The 22,601-nt window shown below is 35.3% G+C and overlaps 1 protein-coding gene across 9 annotated transcripts in view; it reads left to right on the top strand.

The window, feature by feature from the left end:
* The window catches only part of EPHA7 (EPH receptor A7), a 164,158-nt gene that overhangs the window by 116,158 nt on the left and 25,399 nt on the right, over positions 1-22,601 (top strand). For 5 of the 9 annotated variants that reach the window (XM_050709688.1, XM_035559507.2, XM_035559511.1 and 2 more), the window contains exons 6-11: positions 3,377-3,501; positions 6,988-7,156; positions 13,143-13,251; positions 13,931-13,986; positions 17,971-18,096; positions 22,342-22,527. In XM_050709688.1, the coding sequence (XP_050565645.1) occupies positions 3,377-3,501; positions 6,988-7,156; positions 13,143-13,251; positions 13,931-13,986; positions 17,971-18,096; positions 22,342-22,527 (771 nt within the window). Of the gene's footprint in view, positions 1-3,376; positions 3,502-6,987; positions 7,157-13,142; positions 13,252-13,930; positions 13,987-17,970; positions 18,097-22,341; positions 22,528-22,601 lie in introns of those variants that run through there. The other 4 variants (XM_035559509.2, XM_035559506.2, XM_035559513.2 and 1 more) reach the window with 3 other exon arrangements.

Below are 22,601 nucleotides of genomic sequence, written 5' to 3'. Positions count from 1 at the left end.
ATAGTTGTTTCAAAACCATAAATTGTTAATTAATTAACATGGGTAGGCAATGAGACATGGGCTAAAGGCTTAAAATGAGGTATCAGGAAGCAGGAACAAATAAAACACAAATGCAAGACAGTCTGTAAGAAAGGTACAGAGAGTATACAGAGGAAACGATTATACTAGAAAAAAAAAAAGAATAAAATGCTTCTGACCTCTGTGCTTTCATTAAGCACAGAAACACAACCAAAAAGGCAGGATAAAAGTAGCATGTACTAGTCTTTAACATCAATAAATTGGCTTATGCAGTTGCTCTAGTTTACAGAGATTTTCTTCCAGTGGCAATAGGCTGGTGTACTTTGCCAGGGAAGGACACTCTGGCTTCAACCCATTTGATGATCCCTTCTTCCCCGAACAAATGTCAGGGCTCTAAGTAGGACACAAAATAAGATTAGATAATTTAATGCATTTTAGGAATATCATGCATTATGGGAATTATATACAACCTTATCATTTTCAGAGCTTCAAAGACATACCTAGGCTCTAGGTCAGAATTACCAACATATTCAGTCTGCAGTGTTGGGCTCTCTCTTCCACCTTATGTGGGTTCTTCTACCATTGAAATATGGAAGAATGCTTTCATCTAGGAAAAACAAACAAACAAACAAACAAAAACCTTTTAATCTGATCATGCTTGAAGGAAAAGAATATTAATTAACAGGAAATAAAGCTAATTTATTTAAGACTTTTTGCATGTTAGCTTGCAATGCTGATAAATCATTCAGATTTTCTTTTGCATGGAAATCCCTTCAGAATGGAATATGCCTGTTTGTGTATACTATGTGCGGATGTTAAGTGGGAATCTTGTACAGTATATTTCACTTCCTCTATTAACATCTTCCCCCTTCTCTGTTCCTCCTTCCTACATTGCTGTTCCTTCCCCGCATCTGCAGAGTTCACTAATGCCAGAGGAAGTGAGTTTATTTTGCTTGAATGCTTAAAAAAAATGAATGCTATGACCAACAGAATGAAAAAAAATATAATGATAAGCTAAAACAAAAGGCAGTGAGTATTGAGAACAATTTCCAATGACCTATAAAATTGCTTCATTAGAAGTATGAACATGAAAAATTTTGGATATCTAAAAATGTAAAACTAACAGTTTGAAAACATTAATCTGGATGAGATATAACATTATACATGAAACATAATGACCTCTCTGAAATTCAGCCAGGATACTGTGCTGCTCATTTAGACAAAGAAGACAACTAGTTAATCATGGTACAGAAAATTAGACAGAGTAAATTAGTTTGCTGCATTCCACACTCTTAGCTACAAAAAAAGAGAATATATTACGCTAATTAGAGAGTAAAAATACTCCAAGCTTTTAGAATGAGAATGTAAGAAGAGATAGATCCTGGCTCTGGAATGCTTTATCAACCCATGGTGTTTGCATAATACAATTTCATGATTTTATCAGTTAGGCAGTCTACATTAAGGGGTCCTCAACTTTGATTATATTGAATAATAGACATAATAGTTTATAATGAAAATTATCATGCATAGCTTCTGTCCTTAATTTTCATGGATTCCTGGAGGCTTTAATGAAATGTAAATAAATTTAATTTTAAAACCTATATACGTTATAATACAAAAGGCTAGAAACATTATTAAAATATGAAGTTAACAATCAAATTTTAAGCTTACTAGAGTATTATCATGTTGTTTGTGCTGTAAAGATTTTTACTTTATCATTATAGTTTTATCCTTGCTAACAGAAGTATGTGTTCTCATTGTTTTATTTCTGTGTTCTTTAAATTAAGGAAAGTGGGTGTGCTAAAGAATATTAGAATGGGAATTAATGTAATTAGACTTTGAGATGAATGGTGAAAATGAAGGTGAAATTCACCTACTTGTTGCAGCAAAATATCCTTGTTCGGCAAAAGAATTTTATTGGTATGAAATCAATGGGAATAATTTTACTTAATGAAAGCTTTGTCTGCAGTTCTGAAAGAAAGCTGATTTTTTTTTTCTAAAAAAAATAAATTTTCTGTATGTTTGTTCAAAATAGTAGAGTTATAAATAAATTTATCTCTAATTTTTCTTTACTTTCCTGTCTGTGAATCTGCTCTCAAAATATAGTGAATCTATTTCCTTTACACATAAACGTCATAAAAATCATTTTACTTTTAAATGCCTAAATGCCACGGCTAGGGGGGAAAAGGGGGGGAGGAAGTGCAATCGGGTCCTCTATCTTCTGTCTTTTATGTGAGCAGTGTTAACACTCTTGAAAATAATTTAATTATTTCAAATAAATTGAAAAGGAACAAGACCAAGTTCTGCATAGTTCTACTGATATAGCTGTTTTTTTTTTTTGTTTTTTTTTTTTTTAAGAGCTATAGTTTTACAGGACTATTTCTGTGCTATGTTCATGTATGCAGCATGTATGTTTGAGGAAAAGTGTAACGTTAGGTTTCCTTTGGAACTACCTACCAGCTGTAAATCCATTGTCTTTCTTTTTTGCTAAACATGAAGTAACCTGATCAGGAAAATTACTTTTTCAGTCACTCATTTTATTACATTAGTTCTTAACCATTTTTAAGTGAGAGACAATGTCTCTATAATGCTTATACATTGCTTTTTTAAAATTTCAGATGGTGTTTGGTTTTGAGTGTCATTAGGAAATTGTGCATATGTGTGTGTGTATGTGTGACTGTGTGCAATGAGGTGGAGGAAGAGAGTGACCCCTTTATTTCATAAGACCTGCTTCTTAAATTGTCTCAGACTTTCACAAAACACCAGGACCAAAGACGGAAACTTCAGCACTAAAGAAAGAATGTCCTGGAAAGGTTTGAACAAATGCAAAAGAGGGGTTTTAGTCTCTTAACAAACTTGTTTTCACCACTAAATGATGATGTAATCAGATAATGCAACAGGTTATTTTTTAAACAGAATTGGTAACTACATGAAATCAGCCTAAAATGCAATTTTGTTTCTAACTAATTATTTTTCTTTTCATAAGCATTTCTGAAACATATGCAATAAATATTTAGACTCTTAATTTACCAGAGATCAATCTAAAAATCTATCTTGTTATCTTAATCAGAATTCATTTACCTAATTGTTATTCCTGTCCCATCAATCTGGGTTTTGAACTAACTTGAACAATTCCACTTTTTTGCTGTTTGCACTTTAATTTGATTTCCATTCTAAGTTTATGAACAGTAATAGGGTCCTGCTTGAATATTCATTAGCTTTGAATTGTGAGCTATGAAAAGGTGCTTTCTTTTACCTTAATGAAAGTGGCTCAGCATGGGGTGGATCAGTAATGACATTTGATTTTAGGCATCCAAAAAATTTGCCTATTATTTATTGATACATCTTGTCCAAACAGCTCCCTCACAAGTTAGTGGAGTAATGAAAGAGAGAGTGCTGCAGAGGAGCGTGGAGCTTTCCTGGCAGGAACCAGAACATCCCAATGGAGTCATTACTGAATATGAAATCAAGTATTATGAGAAAGTAAGTGCTTAGATTATCTGTAATGTACAACAATGTGCTGTTTGCCTTGTGTTGGCTCACTAAATTGTGGAACAATGTTAAAACCATAGCCATGCTATCAACTATCCCATTTTTTTTTCCGTCACAGTGATTTCACTCTCTTTTAATAACTAGTGATTCCCCGCAATTATTATTATTATCATATGTCCCATATATTGTAATTAGGTATCCTAAAAGTGAATTATCCACTCAAAATCAGCCTTTTTTTTTCCCCACAGTATTTCTATTGTTAAGTTGGACTGTGGAGATTTTACCATGAGATTTGTCATTTTAAAGTCGCTCCTACATTGTCTTTAAGGCTTGTTTCATTTCCTTCTGTGTCACTGTGATTCCAGTCTTGAGATGAGACTTCAAATACAACTCTTGACTTCATTTGGTATTATTTTATGAGTTGAGCAGCTCAGACTTGATGTCTGAAAACTTCCAGAACACTTCCTACAGTTTTAGCTGATAAGTATTCCTTATTTGTCCTTTTAAAAAAAGTCCCAGGAACATGAGATTTATTTGTCACTCCTTCTCTCAATGCGGTAATGAATTGGGGGCTCCTTTTCAATAGTAGATGAAGTGATCTGTTTCTGTTAGAGTGAAATTGCAATCTTATTGATGTCAGTTAGAGTTTTGCCATTCCTTTCAGTGTGTCTAAGGCTTCATTCATGATAACTTTGAAGTACTACAGAATTAAAAAAAAAATCTGACAAGCAACCATAAGCTGCATGAAAACGGGGTGAAAGGTTATGAATCTATAAGCTTGTCATGGGACCCAGACTAAGTGTGGCTCCTCCAGATTCCCTAGGAAATTTAATGCAGCACATAGCATATTGATATTTTTTATAAAGCATAGTGGGAGGGAAAAAAAAAAAAGAAAGAAAGAAAGAATTAAAATGCAAAGAAATGAACAAAGGACCTCTTTTGTGATCATTTGTGAAGACATTTCATCTCTGCAAACAAGGCAATGGTATCTCTATATCAAAAAGACCATATCAGCTTACTAGCTAACATACAATTAGATAAATTCAGACCAGATTGGACATAATATTATGTGTCACATCTAATTTGCGGTGTTGAGTTACACAAATATACATATCAATAGATATTTATATGGATTGGGAAGGGAATAAAATGTTTATTTGTTGATTCTAAGTCCCACTTTAAGTTGTTCACTTTAGTAACTCTTATGACAAAACTTAACAGATATGTACAGATAGCTAAACCTTTCTTTTGTGAAAATAATTTTACTAATTTTGGCAAGCAATTTTTCTCCCTCACACAATCACACAAATGAAGTCCATACACTACAAAAAATGTATATTTACCAAAAGCAAAACTGTTCTCTGCACACACAGAGAAAAAAAAATATATGCCATTTTGCTTTCTTTTATATCCACGATAGTTTCTGTTCTATTAAAAAAAAAAAAAAAGTAAATACCATGAAGAAGATAAAAGAAAAATTCCCCAGATGCTAGACTTTTCATATATGATAAATGTTAAAATATAACTTTTATTATTTTTTCTACATATTGTTACTTTAAATAAGCAGCAGAATTTCATGGCCATTTTCCTGTGTTTGCCAAGGCAAGAACTGATGTCAAGTTATTTTTCTAAATGAAGGAAAGCCACTGGTATTCTATTTATTACAGTAAAATTAACAAAAGAGAATAAAAATCTCATCTCACAATCAGGCACAGATATAAAGAAATAATGAATTTAAACCTTAAATTGAGTGAGATATTTTAAAACAAATACTTAAATGCTTGCTTTCCTTCCAAGGTAGTGCAGATCAGCTTGAAAAGTACTTCATAAGCTTCTTGCTCAGAACACGAGAAGCAGTTAAGTTTTGTTCCTGTTCCGTTATTTATCCCCCCTCACACTCCTTTCTCAAAACCAACCAACCAACCAAACAAACAAAAATACCCACGCAGATCTGGACTTTCAGCTCCTTTTAGAGCCAAATTAAATCAAATTATTAAATCAAATATTCTGATAAGTGGCAATTTTTTTTTTTTCTTCCACCTCTTGTTTCTGGCTAGGGCTGGAATGGAAAATGCCCCAAATCTCCCAAGTAAGCCTGTCCTCTGATATTTCTAGCTAAGGTTATTTTTACCTCTTTGTTGTTATTATTAAATATATATACATATATTTAAATTCAAGAACTGGACATTCAAATAAGCCTCATTTATGCATCAAAACCCAAACTCTAAAATTCCATTGTGGCTTACAGTCGTGAACCTATATGACTACTTAGAGTGTTTCATTATGCTTGTTTCTCCTCTCCCAAGCATTCCTGTTTTTTCTCACATACCAATGTACATTCTACCATGGTCCTCACTTACAGATGATTTACATTTTCTTGGATAAGATATGAAAAATTGTTGCTAGCTGAGCTGATGGGCTTGCTCAAATTACAGAGTGGGCAAGGCCCAGGAGAAGCCATTACTGAATCTCTTGAAAAGAAATCATATATGTTGTTTTGAACCCCGTGTTTCAGCAAAAGCCTTTGTTGCTTTGTTGACTGCAAAGGGAAAGGTTCTCCATCATTTTTAGCTGGCAAATTGAAATGAGTTACAGATTTATTCTTTCCCTCTGTATCCGTCTCATTAGCACTGTCTCGTACGGCTCATGCTTCTCTGATCATGTGGTGCATTCAGATGGTTGGTTAATTCATCTCTTCTGCCCTTCAAATCAGGGTTGCATCTGGCACCAGAAATCAACAGGGCTGCACATATCTATGCTGAAAGATAATCTGGATCAATAAATGTGATGGACAAAAAGAGCTTTTTGAATATCGTAAGGATCTATGATACGGCTTTTGTAGCATTTGAAAGTGAGCAATTACTCAGCATCTGTAATCTTACAGCTTCAGATTTGGGGGGTGTCATACTGAGCTTTTCTCCCTGGGTTCTTCTTGATGCCATAGAGTCAAAACCTGAGAAAAGCCAGAGAAAAGACTAAAAAATTTTAGACAGAGACCTCAGAATTTGTGCAAGATCCAGTCATTGGCACTATTATAATTTTTTTAAGTGTTGGAATGTAAGAAGGGAAAGAAAGGTTCTGACCATGAAATAACAGATTTCCCTGTCCCTAAACTGTTTAAACCCTACATGTCCCCCTGGAAAGTTTTGCTCAAGCTATTTTTTCATCAAAATTACTCCAAATGTAATCAGAGCCAAAGAAGCAATTATTTTATGTCTAGATATTTTATGACTAACAACATGAGCATCCCATTTGAATTTTATGTTACACTTAAAACCTCCTCATTGCAATGACAGTGTTTTGTAATAAATACTCCACAGAGAATGCTTTATTTTTTATGTTGGGAAAAAAAAATAAAAAAAACGCATTCAACAAATTGAAATAAACTACCCAGGCCAGCTGTCAGTTGCTGATGTGCAACCACGATCAAATCTGACCTGTAAATGTCATTTAAATCTTTTGTCTTATTGTTTCCAGGATCAAAGGGAGAGAACCTATTCAACAGTAAAAACAAAGTCCACTTCAGCTTCTATTAATAACCTAAAGCCAGGAACAGTGTATGTTTTCCAGATTCGTGCTTTTACTGCTGCTGGTTATGGAAATTATAGCCCTAGACTGGATGTTGCCACACTAGAAGAAGCCACAGGTAAACATTTAGATTTATGGGAAATCTGCATTTTCAGAAGTAATAAGAAAAGCAAAAAATTAGAGTCATAGGCATTAAAATTAGGAAAAGAATGAAATTCTAAGTGAAGGTGAATTTATGTCATTGTATTTTGAGGGATGAACTTCAATTAGATGTTTTACCATAGAACTATGAATTGTACTCTTATAATTAGTGGGAAAAAATGTAGCATGTCGGGTTCTTCTCCTCTGATGTCCTCTTCTAACACAAAGAAAAATTTTTTTTTTCTTTTTTCACTTGAACACATACTTCCTTCTCACAAAAGAAGAGGTTAGCGTTGAGCTGAATAACCCTACTAGGTTCTTCAGTAACTGAGGAGAGGAAGGAAGAGCAGATTTCAGCCATGGTGGCTTCTCCAGGTCATTTTTTTTTCCTGTGTGTTTTCCTACTAAAAACAAACAAACAAACAAATTTATAAAGTTTTGTTTACCTATGTGTGTGTCTTGTTTCAGATGTACGTCCATTCTTACTATCTTCTGATTTCCTAGGCCAGTCAATTTGGTTTAAGAAAGTCTCAAAGACGCTAGGTTTCTTTAGGGCTCAAAGTTGCAAGCTTTGTAAACTAAAACCAGCCTCCTATAACCCTTATAATGGAAAGTATGAAGCTGAAGCATGAACTTGCTCAGTACAGTGCACCAAAGAATCTGGCTGTGACATTTCAGCAGGGGGATAACATTTTGGGAGAGTTTACTTTTTCTTTGATGCTGAAACCAATCATGCACCCTTATTTGTCTAAAAATTACAGATACATTTTTCACTACTGATAATGTTCATGCATACTTGGAGAAAATCTTCCAGATTTGGTGTCTTCGGAAATAAGCTCTTGAGCCAGTGAGAGCTGTCGGTCATGAGTCAGCTCATGGGAACTCCCTGTATCCCTGGCAGCAAAATTTTGTCATTTGGGTTTGGGTCATTTGCTTCAGGTCAGCCTGCCTGACAACAAGTCAGCCAAGTTTGGAGCTGAGAATACAAAGCCTACAGTTTCAGAAGCCATAGGTACCAGCTCTGTGCTTTATGCAGCACATCTGAGGCACAGGCACACACAATTGCATCTTATTTAACTGCAGCCAGGTGTTGCCTGAAGAATTTGTGGGCATTCTTAAAAAAAAAAAAAAAAAAAAAAGTAGTTAGATCTTAGCCTTGTTTCCACACAGAATATAAAAGCTGTCAATAACAAATAACAGCATATAGCTGACAGACATAATTGAAATAGTAATTGTCATAATAGCAACAATATAATATTATTACTATTATTATTAGCCATGTGTTTGATAGCATGATTTTCATCTGTAGAGTTACTCTTTTTTATTTCTTACTTTGTAAAGAGACTGATTTACAAAGGCAGTAAAATTCAACAGAATCCCTGAGATACATCAGCATCCTGAGTTACAGACAGAAGTAATTTCATATTTGGGTGAATTTCTGGAAAACAAATGAAAAGGCTTTAACATGTTCCTGCTAATTTTCTAATTTATTGTCCATAGTAATCTAAAATTGTTAGACCAAAATGTTTCCCAAACATTTCATTCATTACATTAGTATTTTTTATACACTGCATGTAAGCATACTAAGCCACTAAGATGAGCAAAGACCACTTATGAGGTAAACAGTCTTGACTGGAGTTTGATTAATTTATGGAAAATCAGGAAATCTTAGAATAAATGTATCACTGGCCCTTTTGCATCGTGTACCCTTTTTCTGACTCGGTGATGAAAATCTACATACAAACTAGTGACATTCTGATCCAGTATGCACAGCAGATATTTTGTCACGAGCTAGCTTTGTGTTCTGACATTCCATGTCCTGTGCATTCACAAAAGAAAATTTCAAAAGTAACATATTTTCAGTTTTATTGAGAGGAAATTGTAGGATGTAATTCCTATCAATGATAAACAATCCCAATTTTCCACATATAGTTTTTAGAAATAATTAAAATGTTGATTAAAAGATCAAATCATGCAGGTTAATAAAATTATGTTTGTGTTAGCATTTCATAAGAATTTTAGTGGATCATTTTTCAGTGGATCATTTTTCGGAAATATACCTCAGGTGAGCAGAAAACCTGCTACAGTTAAGAGTCATTGGCATTATTCCAATGGATTTCTGAATGTGACTTTCAAAACTATCAAAGTATTTTAAGAATATATATAGTTGTAGTGCTCAACTAGCAGTTAGATAGTCCTGTTGCCTACCTGAAATTCACCTAGCATTTCAACTGGTGCTGTTGATTTAGTAGATTTTTGTATTATGTTCCAGTTTCTGTATTGTGATCAAAACTGCATGGCCACTTCCCAGCATTTGAGGAACTCAGATTATGTATATGTCCATTATGTAATCTGATATGTAAAATATACGTATTTAATACCTGTACTCACACATATTGTATGTGTTGGACAACATACATTTACGTAAAAATTGTAAAATTGCAAAGCAAAAATGCTTTATGAAGGTAGGATATTTATATTCCATGCTGTGTTTGTCACAGATCAAACTAACTGAATTTTGTTGTTGTAAACACCATTTATCAGAGACAGAAGTCCTCCTGGAAGAAAATATAAATTCAAAGAATATCACTTAAGTGGTAATTTTACCTTTTTTGATCCACTGAATTATTTAAAAGATATCTTGAGTTATTTGTAGCCAGTGGATCTAAAGAGGCTACTGTGTTTTCTGTAATTCCAAAAGTATAGGAGACATTGTATTCTAGATATCAAGCAGAACAAACCATAAGAATAAATGAAAGCATTCAGTTTAAAAATGTTGATGGCATTTTCTAATAAGAATTTCAATGGAAAAATAATTGTGCAATTGTTTGTGAAAACTTTTTGTTTTTCAATGAGGACTGGAGGTATACAAACCAGAGTTAAAACTTCCCTAATACAACCTCTCAGGGGACACACAGATTTCAGTGGTGCTCTCATCTGTTTTCCTGAAAGCCAGAGAGCCCTCCTGGATGTTCTCAGTCACAGCAAGACAAGTTGATCGTGATATCTTTCAAAATAGGCCATCTTATTTACAATACTGCAACATCTCCTTCACCTTTGTACTGTCTAAAATCTCTGATGGGGAGTTTGCCACTTGTTACGTGTCTTACTGGCAAAGTAGGACTCAGCACAACCTGGCAGGAATAAAATTTTGCCTTTTGCTTTTGCCATGAATAGCTTTAAATCGAGCAATGTTGAAGTAGCATGCAGATGTAAAATATATTTATAATGTCTGAAATAAACAACTGCTGCAAAATTTTATAGAAGACATAAAGAATAATATTTAAGAATGTGACATTTGGCCTGCATGAATCCAATTTATTGTTGAAGCTTTCATGTGCACTTCATCAGGAATTCTTTTCTGTAGCTCAGGTTACCTGCATGAAAAATTGTTGCTGGAGGAGCTGCACAGCTTTTATAGCTAATCTCGTCTTTTAAATGCTCCAGGGTGTTTGGGTATTCCCCATCCCTCCAACCATGTACATAGAAGGTAACCTTGACTCCTATAAACTAAACACTGCCGCATTCCTTTACATAAGAAGATATCACAATGTCAGATTAGGTGTCACCTGTAGCTGGTCCCTGTACTGCCTTCTGAGCCTGAGCAGAGCTTAACTGGAAATAAGGGCAGACTTCTCTGTCCTGCTGATGTTTCCCTGCCACTACTACTGTGGCAACACCAATGACTGGCAACCATGCCATAGACTCCCTGAAAGGATCATCTGCACCCCAAAATCTTTCCTCTCAGGATACTCTTGCATCCTTATTTCTGCTAGACCACGTTCCAGAAATTGGTAATTGCACATAAGCCAAGTAACAGCCTGATTTCACCACACAGATGGGAGAAGCAGCACAGAGACAGTACATGAACAGAGGATTCTCACCAGACCAATCCCATAACCAGACCTTTTTTCCTTATTTATTTATTTATTTATTTATTTATTTTTAAGATGTAAAAGTACATCATGAACTTCATCCCACCTGTCTTACCAGTTGGGCAGTGTACTGTGCCCCCAGCATTTCCAGAGCCCAAATAACATCCTCGGCTTGCCTCCAGACTGTACCAGTGTCCAAAATCTGTGAGGCAGTTATGCAGAGCAACCCACTCACATATGTCAACCTCTATGCACTCAACTTGGCTGCTAGATTAGGTGACAAGCTTGGAAAAGTGTTATTCCAAACTCTGTTAGATGGATACAGCTTTGCACACTGGCCATTGGGACAAAATGCCGCCTTGTCTTGACTCCCAAGTGAGGTTTGCACTGAAGTTCTAAGAAGGAATGGAAATATTTTAGGAAATTTTACATTAACTTCAACATTCCTATGTTTGAGGCTGTCTAGTTTGATGGGCAGACAGTTTTTCAGGAACTGGGTTGTATTACTTATGCCCCTTGCACTTATATCCCATTACTTATGCCCTTATGTCACAAGGTAGTGACCACTGATTTCCTAAAGGTTGCCCAAATGGGATATGTGCAGGCCTATAGCAATACCCCACTGTCCTGGGTTATCTCAGAAAGTTATAGTTACTCAAAAAAAAAGCATTTGTCCTTTTCAGTTAAAGCCCAATATGAATAATGAGATCTTCCTCACCTGCATTAGGAAGAATATATAAAAATTATAAAGTTTCTTTAGGAAATAAAATTCGGGGGGGGGGGGGGGGGGGCAGGAATTTCACCTCAGTGCAGAGATGCTGTGTTATGCTGTGAAGCATAACAAAGTGGTTTTTATTTCAGGGGTGGGGGAAGTAAGTAATACAGTTCAGTGACAAAATAAATCATGTTGATTGGTTTACTTCTGCCAAGACACAGCAAAGAAAAGATTGGTTGGTTTGTTTCTATGGGAACCTATGAAATCTGCACCCAGAAGATTCTGTGGGATTCATAAAATTCTCATCTTTAGGTAGCACCACCGGGACTTAACCAGTTAACCATATTAACATATCATCTACAGTTTAGTTAAACAGCTGTCAGTATCTTTTTTTTTTTTTTTTTTTTGTGACTCACACTTCCATAGTCCCTTTCTCAGCATCACTGCCTGATGTTTCTTCCTTTATTCTCAGTCTCTTGGGCCAGATCCTCAGTTACAAATCACTATAGCTCCATAGAGTTCAGTAGAGTTGTGTTCATTTAATACAGCTGAGTATATGACCACCTTCATTAGCGGAGTGGCAAGCAATGTATATAACAAACTTTGAGGGTTCTCAGGCTAAGTATTTACATCCTCAGTTTAAATTAATGTGACATGCATACATTTGCATATATTAATAACATTGGCATAAATGAATAAAAAGAGCGATAGCGTGTAGATATTTTGGCATGTAAATCCTCTGAAGCATAGAGAATTCCATTTTGTGTATGTGGAAACACGTTTTCATTGCTAACAGAAACAAATTTTAAGTGATAATATCAATTTACAATGATTAATAGCAGTAAGAGATAAATACGCTAAGAAGTCTGTGTTAATAGTTAATGTTTCACCTTAAAAATTCTTATACTTAAGATACTATTTCATACTACCATTAAAGTCATACCAACCATTTTTAGTAGTGTGGCTAGGAGCAGAGCTCTTCAGGGATCATTCTCCTACTGTACCCTTTTACAGAGATGTCCTCCTCCCTTTTAGGAAGGGATCAACCACTGAACAAAGCAGAAGACACTACACCAGAAGGCAGTTAAATTGGCTGGTGCTGGCTTTCAGCACATGGTTGTATCACTTTGACCAAGTTACTTCTGGCATGGGTCCTTTTTTATTCCCTGTAGATGATCATTAACTCATCCGGCATTTGAGTGAATTTCTGATAGAGGCCTTCCTTTAGATTGAATTTATCAAATTAATAATTGTAGGCAACTGAAAAAATAGAAACTAACAGTCTGCAATTCATGAAGGTTGATTTAATTTTTTTGCAAGTCCTTTGTAGGGAATAATATTAAGCTAATCTCTGTTTTTTTCTCTGTTTACAGCCACGGCTGTTTCCAGTGAACAGAATCCTGTTATTATCATAGCTGTGGTTGCTGTAGCAGGAACCATCATTCTGGTCTTCATGGTGTTTGGATTCATCATTGGGCGAAGGTATTGTGCCTTACATAGGCATAAGCACATCTGACCCCACTTTTGTGAGTTCTTAAGGCATATTCTAATCTGGGATGGAAATTTGCAAAACTTAAATGGAACTCATGTTTTTTAAGGACAATTTTCATTCAAATCCCATTATCAATTATACAGTTTTTCTGCTTACTTTAGCAAGACACACTTAAATCAAGATGTTCTTTCAGTCCTATGTAAATGTGCTGTAAGAGGAACCCTTAGCAAGCTCTTCACCAGTACTCCTCAAAGTTCCTCTTTCTGTTTAGTTTCTCTCACGTGGAGAAGCATGACACTTTATCTGATCAGCCTTTAAATGACTTTACATTCAAGAAAAAGAGACACAGCAGTAACCCTCATGTAAAATAGTGTTCTACTTTCAAGTTCTTTAATCCCCTGTTTTATCCATAGAAGCTTTTCACAGGAACAAGGTTCTTTAGGACCTGCCCCAACTGGTATTTGATACAAAAGCCTTTTGATTACAACTGCTCATGATTTATTTAAACCTCTGCTGTCAAGAGAATTATAGCTCAAACTTTCAAAGGGCCTACAGGAGCTAGGTGCTCATAGGCTGAAAATCCCAGCCTGAAAAACCGATGTTGTCAGGACTTTATATGTGAGGAAGTAAATCATTATTTACCAGTAAAACTGACGTCTTTCTTTTCAGGCATTGTGGCTATAGCAAAGCTGATCAAGAAGGGGATGAAGAGCTTTACTTTCATTGTAAGTGTTTTGCTTTTTTCCCCTTTTCAAAAATCCCCAACTGCAGTACTGTAGACAATACTAAAATAACATACCATGAAATACAAGGTTGCACAAAATTTAAAAATTCTGTGTAAATAGCAAGTGGGAAGTTAAACATTGTAAAAATGTGACCTACACAAAAAGAATGCAGATTAAAGTCAACATTGTCACAACTTTATTTCTATGCGTGTATACGATATACCATTGTGTTCATTCCACCTTTTTTTATTATTATTATTGGTTCCTTTGAATACATGTTTCACACCATCCCAATGATCCCTCTGAGATGCAGTATTTGGGAGGTCTTTGGCTAAGTGACTGTATGATCTTTACCCCAGGCAAACTTCAGATTAAGAAAGCAAGAGTCATTGTATCACCCTAACAATGAAGTTGGTCTGCTCAAAAGCTGTTTTCTGCTACTGAGAGTACAATAGCATCAATATTATAAACAAATAAATAAATAAATACATTCTTAAAAATATTTAATATGAAAAGAAAGATCAGCTATTTCACTGCTTTTCTGTGTTCTAGAATCACTTGCCTAGTGAAAAATAGCACCCAAAAACTCTCTTTGTAAAATCCTAGGTATCACTTGAATTTTTAGAACCCTGGAAAAATTTAATAAAATATGTCTTTCTTGGGTTAATGACGATAGAAAATTTAAGGAGAAAGGACGGCTTATACAATAAAAGAGAAAGAATAGTTTCGGTTGTATCTGAAAGTTATTATAAAAACTTTTTTTTTAGCCCTTTCTTATTTTAATTGTATTATCATTTTGACATGAGAAATTAAAAATGTTTGAAATTGTTCTAAATCAGTCATTAACTCAGGAAGTATGATGAAACTAAGTTGCAAAATGATTTTGCTCATCCAAAATTGCAAAACAACATAATAGAACTAAACTTACTACAACTTCTGATAATAAAAAAAAATAAAATAAAAAATAAGAAGCCTGGATTTCCAGTTTTCTCCCATATCTGGTAACTCTCATATTGGTAAAAGGTGCCATGTAGTCATGCTATGCTGTATGCAGCCTTTGTTGTTCACCAATAATTGCAGCTGTAGTTTAAATCCATTAGATATTTTTTCTTTTTATGAAAGCAATATGGTTTATCTTATTTTTGATTTATTAAAATCAGGAGCTATTATCAGAAGATGGAGAATGAAGAAGCACATGGAGAATGAAGTAGCCACTAGTCACAAATTTATAGCATCTTCTCAGTGTGTGACTCTTTAAAGAAGTAGCTCTAGCCCAAAAGTCCAGTGGAAATCAGACCAAGGTTTCTGTTTCACCTTTCTGCCCTAGCAAAATCAGATCAGCTGGAATTTGTTCATGTTCCATGAGTTTGGATGTGATGCTACCTAAATTTTTTAATTTAAATGCAGTGAGTATTAAACCAAGTAGTGACATCGTTGCAGCTTTTGTCGATCAGTTTATAATCTGTACAAGAAGGATGAGAAAATAGTAATGGGATGAGAATTATTTATCATGCACTTTGCAGTGCAGCTGATTTTAAAGAAATCATTGAAAATCTGATGTAACTTAAATGTTGCTGTTCTGGGAGTGATGGTTTAGAAATTTGCCTCTCACAGATGCATTATAAGCTTTTCACATCCTCAGAAGAGCTACTGCTTTCACTTTCTAAGTCTCCATTATGTCCTTGAAGGAAAATATCGACTGTGTCTTCTTGTATTTGAGTAGATAAACAAAGGGAATATGCTAGCTAAATAATGTCTTTCCTCATCTCCATTATCTGTGATGTTTTTTGTGAAAGTGTAAACAAATTAATATGAAAGCTGCTACTTAACATTTAATAGTTGATCCAGAAATAGTGAAAAATGGTTCACTCAATGGTTTCTCTCATTTTACTTTTAAGAAATTTGGTTATCCAGAAAGTCAATCAGGACAGTTAGCATACGCAGTCTTTAAAATTGTAGCAACAAATGTAAGTCACTTTTTTCCCAGGCTAGTTTTTCATCATCTGTTGGTTGAAGGCTTAGTATTTAATTTTGTTTGATAACCATATACAGAATAAGATGGAGTACAGGGCTGTGGTCACCAGCTTGGTCACAGAGACATGAACAACAGCGTGGTGTCTTTCTGCTCCAGGACCTCTAAGCAACCTTCTTACCTGTAGAGATACTAGATTGGATTTTCAAAAACTTAACTTACAACAAACACTTAACACCAAAATTTACAAGCAACTATTTTTAAAGCATCTTTTAAAGCACTGCATTTAATATAATATCATATTTTTCATTTTTATACCCCTCAGCTCTCTGTGGCCCCAAATGCTACATTTAAAGATACAGAAACAGTGGAGGGGTTTACTCAAGCAATTCAGATTTACATTTTGCATCCTCCTACCATTTTCTTCTAACAATGTCTTCAAATCTATGCCAACACTATTTCACATTGGTATGCCAAGATAGCCTTGGCCTGTCAAAATGTTTTATGACAGCTTGAATAAAGAACCATCAGAGGCCAATATGAGATTTCCAAGGTTACCTCCAATCCAGGCCTCATATCACAAACACAACGAGGATGGCTCATTCTCCATCTCACTGCCTGAAAGCACTATTATAGGAGGGTAGCCTACCGATTTCTTCTCCTTTGGTCTTTTTTGGTTTTAATGAATAAACATTTATAATTTGAAAAATACGTAGCATTATCAACACAATTGGAAGCACATTTATTTAAATACATAATATAGCAAGCAGTAACATCTGGGCAAAATCTTGAATAATTTTTCTCCGTGTAAATTCATTAGATTTTTCTCACAATTTCTCTAACCTTTTCCTTCTTATAAGTTTTTCGTTTGTTTGTTTTTGTCAGTAATGCAATCTGAAACGTAAAAACAAGTGACTACTAAGCCATTTTTAACACATTTTCAAATTCAAAATATCTTATGTTCAATTAAGAGATTACAAAGCAACCATAAACTATGTTTTGTATTGACTTCTGATCCAATTCATGTATATCAGTGCATCAAATAGCACAGAAACATTATTGCTTTTTGATACTGGGTTTTAATTGACTAATTTAATTAAAACTCAGGTCTGTAATCCTTGAGAGCTAAATTAACTTCATAAAAATTGTTTGGTTAATAGATTTTCAGGGTTGCTCTACTTTCATCAGAAATTTCTGCTTTTGAAAGAAGAGCAAATAATTTTCCTGAATCAGCAGCAAACCAAGGGGAAAAAAAAATATATGCTGGCCAGAGCGCTTTGCTGCCTGAGTTACACAAAGAGCTATACTGGAAAATGAGGGAACAAAACCCAAGGTGCTGCATTTTATTCACATAGGTGCTTGAGAAAGGAAATAATTGTTCCACGGCATCCTTTTTTTTCCCTTCCTGTGCCTTTGCTTGTTGACTACAAGTGTTTTTCATGTTTGTATTGTAGTGCAAGACATATACCTAAGGATATAAATTCTAAACACTGTGAAAAGTTTAGCTTGGCTATTGCCACAGTCTAGAAATATATTCAGTAGTTTAAGCAAATTAAAATAGGTAGCGGATCCTTTCAAATCCCTCTAGAAGATGGGGATAATGTAAAGAAATGCTGTTTACTCAACCTGGGAAAGGAGAATAAGCTGTTCTTACACAGAAAAGAAAGTTTCACCTCCTTTATAGCCTCCCCCCATCTCACTTTACTTTTCCTCCCACCCAGCCCTTGCATTTTATTCCATTGAACATTATTTAATATATATTACTTCTTTAACTTAAAGGAATAGGTGCAAATGTTAATGTTAGTCATTTTTAGAGACGGGATTGTGTACTTGTGTCAGCATGCTTGCAGATGACACAAAACTAAAGTTGCCTCTCAGAGCGGCTCTGACTCAGGCGGTGTTGGAGGCAGGTTCACTCTTCCAAGGAGCACTCTGCATAATGAAATTCCTGGGCTGACTGCACAATAAGTGCCTTTGCTTCATCACAGTCATGCTTTCTTACATCATTACAGTTAAATTTCCAGGCACCAAAACCTACATTGACCCTGAAACCTACGAGGACCCAAATAGAGCTGTCCATCAATTCGCCAAGGAGCTAGATGCCTCTTGTATTAAAATTGAGCGTGTGATTGGTGCAGGTAAGGCTGCCGTGGCTTCCTTATTCAACTGTTCCATTTAGCCAGGATCGAAACTCATACATCATAATGACAGGCAAATAATTATACCTTGACTATAGAAGAACTGTTTGCATTCACCAGAGTGGTTAAGAGCAATGAAGCTGCACTCACTTCTAAAATGTAAAAATAAACAGGAAACACACACACACACAGACTCAGACACACACACACACACGCACGCACGCACACACACAAGAAGTAAATGAAGAATTTTGTTTGACATTGAAAAGTTGCAGGTTTCTAATTTATTTCTACTGTTAAATTTTTTTTTTATTATTCTTTTTTTGTGGGGGAAGTAATTTTGCTTCCTGTTCTTTACCGTCAGAGTAAAAGGGTTAGGCACGAGTGCAAATTCTGCTCACTTTCCTTTTGCAACAAGGTTTTTTGGCCTCTGATTTTTTTTCATCTGAATAAGGAAAAGTGTCTGCAGCTCAAAATCTTACATACAGACTGGGAAGGTCTTGTTTCTGTATAACAAAATCTTCCCTAAGGCTGTTTTTTCTTCTGCCATTTTCCTTTTTGATATTTTATGAATACAAAAAGTTATTGTTTAACTCCTCATGACTGATTGTAATTGCACATTGCTTTTCTTCCTCTTGAACTGTCTACCACCTACTTAAGCTGTGGTGTTCATGCTCTAAAAAGGCAGTTTCATTTGTTTGCATTAATAAGATACGTGACATTTTTATTGCACTACTCCATGTAGTGAAATTAAGTTTCTGTGGGTAAGAAAAATATCAAATACTTTGGATTCCTGGAGGAAATGTTCTTTTGCTTTCCTGTTGTTTTATAAAAGTATTACTAAAATACTTTTAAATCACCCTGTAGTTTGGCATGCACTGTAAATTACATAGTATTATTTTAAAAGAGAAGAAGAAAAATCTCTAAAATAAACTGTTTTAACTGTAAAAAATCCTTACACTTAGAAATCACAATGCCTTTTTAAAGTAACCTCACTCATGTTGAATCATGTCTTAATCAAGGAGTAGTACCATTGTAATTAACAACATTGCTTGAGAAAATTATTGTTTCAGATGAGTAAGAGCATAAGAATCCAGCCCCTGCTAACTAGTAATTTTGTAATGCTAGAATGGCAGCATCTCTTCTAATAAATATACAATATACAAGATTTAAAATCTAGATTAGCATAGAAAAATTGTTGAGTTTTATCTTTTGCTTTGAGTTAAAAAACTATCATCATAGCAACAGTTCAGAGCATGAAGATGTATTTAGTTGGACTTTGCTGATGCCTTCTGGGCAAAATGCTGAAAACGCTTTGGTTGCAAAGAGGATGCAATTTAAGGCACAAGTATTTTCAATGTTATGGCAGAGGAAATAATAATATCAAAATAGCAAAAATCTAACTTGTGTCAGTAGTCATTCCTGAATAAAGTTACTTAGAAGTACTATGGTGAAAGAGTATTTTAGTTCTCTTTTTAACCTGTTGATGTAGACAGAGGCAGGAGTGAAATGAAATGCAGTCCAAGTTCAACAGAATGTTAAAGAGTAAAAGAAGCATCTGTAACTCATACATCAAAGAAGAATACAGAATTCCTACTGCTGACAGCACCAGAAAAGCCACTTAGCAGTCTCAATGTGCACTAGTAATGCTGGCCACATCAGCTATTCTGTAGTGCCATGTCTCTCTCAGACAAATAGGGTGCAAGTATGCTTGGGCTCAATTTGCATGAGGGATATGTGCTTTCCTTGCCAAGATTTTCGTTACCACCCTGCTGTGGCCACCTGTCAGATACAGATTATGGTATCCACTATGTTGAGTCCTTGTTCATACCACAGATCCTTTGTTTTAGTCTCTTCCTTGTTGACATGCTGAGCTCATGGCTCTTGGCTGTGCAGTGTTCCCACTCTTGTTGTCATATTTTCTGGTTTCTTTTTGGGCACCATTTCAGCTAAATATACTTTGTTGGGAATAAAAGTAGTTCTTTGGCTATCATCCTGGCCTGAAATGAATGATATACACATTCAAGTTTCTGGTTTGCCTGAGTATGAGTGATTTGCTTTTGGAAATCAGTCAAAATCATATCCCAGAGAGCTGGAAAGGAGTTAAGCCTTAGTGTCTTCCGTGCCAAGTATCCTAATTACCTGGCTCTGAAATATCACATACAAATACACACATATACTCACATATTGTTTTCAGCGTGTGGGGAAAAAAAAAAAAAAAACAGTTTGGAAGGTATAGCAAGAGAAAATTGTTATACTAATTGTTATACTTTAGTCAGTTGTTGTGGCTAGGGGCTATGATTAAGGTGAGTGGTGCATTCATTAATAGTCATCCTCATTGCTCATGAAGTGCAGGAAGGAGGTGAAGGCAACAAGCTAAAGGCCTGAGCAGTCCAAGAGCTGATCATTACCTATGTCTCTCATGATATTCATAACTATGACTTGGATGTTCATACCATAATTCCAGTGCTCAAGGATAGTTGGGGGTAATGTTCAGACAAGAATAATGCCCTCTGTCTGTCTGATTAGTTTAGGTACAACACTGTTAACAGAGGTATGTGGAGTTGATTGGAGATAACCTTAACTTAAATTCTGTTGAACAGAGCAAGAGGAACTCAATTATATAGAGAGTAATCTCCTGTAAGATTTGTGAAACTGGCTGTGCTGAGTGGAGATTTGCCCAAAGATTAGGAAATACTGTGGTCCAGCCAAAGTTCTACCCTTCTGGGCTGGAGGGACTGTGAAGCTGAGGCTTACTGTTTTTGTCTTCTCTGAGCTCTGCTGTTGGGGGTGGCAGGGAAACAGTAGCATTGGACAGTGACAGTGTGTTAAACAAGATTTCTCAAAATTCATAAATTATGACAATTCAAAATCCATTTACCTCCTTAGGTACTTCCCAGGCACCCCTCTCTCTCTGCTGCCTTACCAGTGTGTATCTGCACTTAAATCCTAATCCCACCAGCTTTCTCAGGACCTCAGCCTACATCTCAAAGGGATTCTATAATCAAACAGTCTGCACTGCTGTTTCCTAATTCAATCATTGTTTTTTTCAGCATTCATCCTAAAACATGTCTTAGATGTAGGTGTGTCTGCATACTTGTGTGTGCTCAATAGTTTAATTTTAAGACATTCTGCAGGTATGCAGGAGATAAATTTTAGTCTTGATTGGATTTGGAGGAGGGACTTGGCTCTCTCTCTACCATATTCCAGATAAATTTGCAATGTACCAGACTATTAAATATTCTGTGAAGAGTCTTTACTTTTTTTTAAAGAGATGTTCCCCTCTATTCAGCATAAAATATGTTACCACCCTATTCTCCTATATGTCCCAAGAAAACTTTTTTCCTGGCTACAGAATGGGGGTTCTCTTTTTCTCCTTGCTGAAACTGCTGTGACACAAGGGGCAGTCCTTCAGTCTTCCACAATCTCAAAAATAGTGTGATAAATGTATTGCCATTCAGCTCCACATCTCATATATTTCAATGCTCTTTCTTGTCCAATGCAGTCCAATTACTTCTATCCCAAATTGTGGTTGTTGAGTTGCTGAGGCCTTTTTTTTTTTTTTTTAATTCTTACTGGCTGTTTGGCCATTTTATTCACATGCTTCTTCAAGTTCCAATTATCTGATAATTTAGAAACCTTTTACAGATTCCAGCATTTGCTTGTGTTTGTTTAATGTAACAAAATTATTATAAGTCACACCTTTCATTTCATAATCTGCAAAGTAAATTATCCTTCTTGAATGTAATAATGAAGTGCTTCATTTAACACTATAACAATGTTAAATTAAAAGCAGCTTTGAAAGATGTGCCTTTTGAAAGAAACAAAGGAAAAAAAAAACACATTGGATATAAAGATAGCAAGGAAACCATTTGAAACAGAATGACATTTTCACTTAGAAATAGTATTAGTATTTCTGTAACAGTATTTTCTTGTGAAAACCATTTTTATTTCCTGTTTTTGAAAAAAAAAATAAATGCAGCAAATTACTAACAAGTCTTTTACAAAGATTCAGATAATAGTCCTGTAGATTGGTTTGACTTCGCGTGTTTTCTCCGTAGGGTACTCAGTCAGCAATTCATGTAGAGCACATGCCTGTCTTTGTGTTCTTAAGTAATCCATTTCAAATATGAATACTCGTGTATTCAATTTAAATACATACTTAGGCAGCTAGTTCAATCAAGGCCTGTAAAGAGCATTGATATTACAGCCAGAGTAATTCAGTGTTGATCTACTTCATTTTAGGAGAGTTTGGTGAAGTGTGCAGTGGGCGTCTAAAGCTTCCTGGCAAGAGAGATGTTGCAGTAGCCATAAAAACTCTGAAGGTTGGCTACACTGAAAAGCAGAGAAGAGATTTCCTGTGTGAAGCAAGCATCATGGGACAATTTGACCACCCCAATGTTGTTCACTTAGAAGGGGTCGTTACCAGAGGTAAGCAGCGGCTTGATTTGTCAGTCAGATAACAACCTAATATCAGAAATTACTTTTGTTTATTCATGGTCAAA

The sequence above is a fragment of the Cygnus atratus genome, chromosome 3 (genome assembly GCF_013377495.2).
Source record: "Cygnus atratus isolate AKBS03 ecotype Queensland, Australia chromosome 3, CAtr_DNAZoo_HiC_assembly, whole genome shotgun sequence".
NCBI classification, from domain to species: Eukaryota; Metazoa; Chordata; class Aves; order Anseriformes; family Anatidae; genus Cygnus; species Cygnus atratus.
Note: the sequence above shows the minus strand (reverse complement) of the source record. Positions and strands in the feature narration are given on the sequence as shown.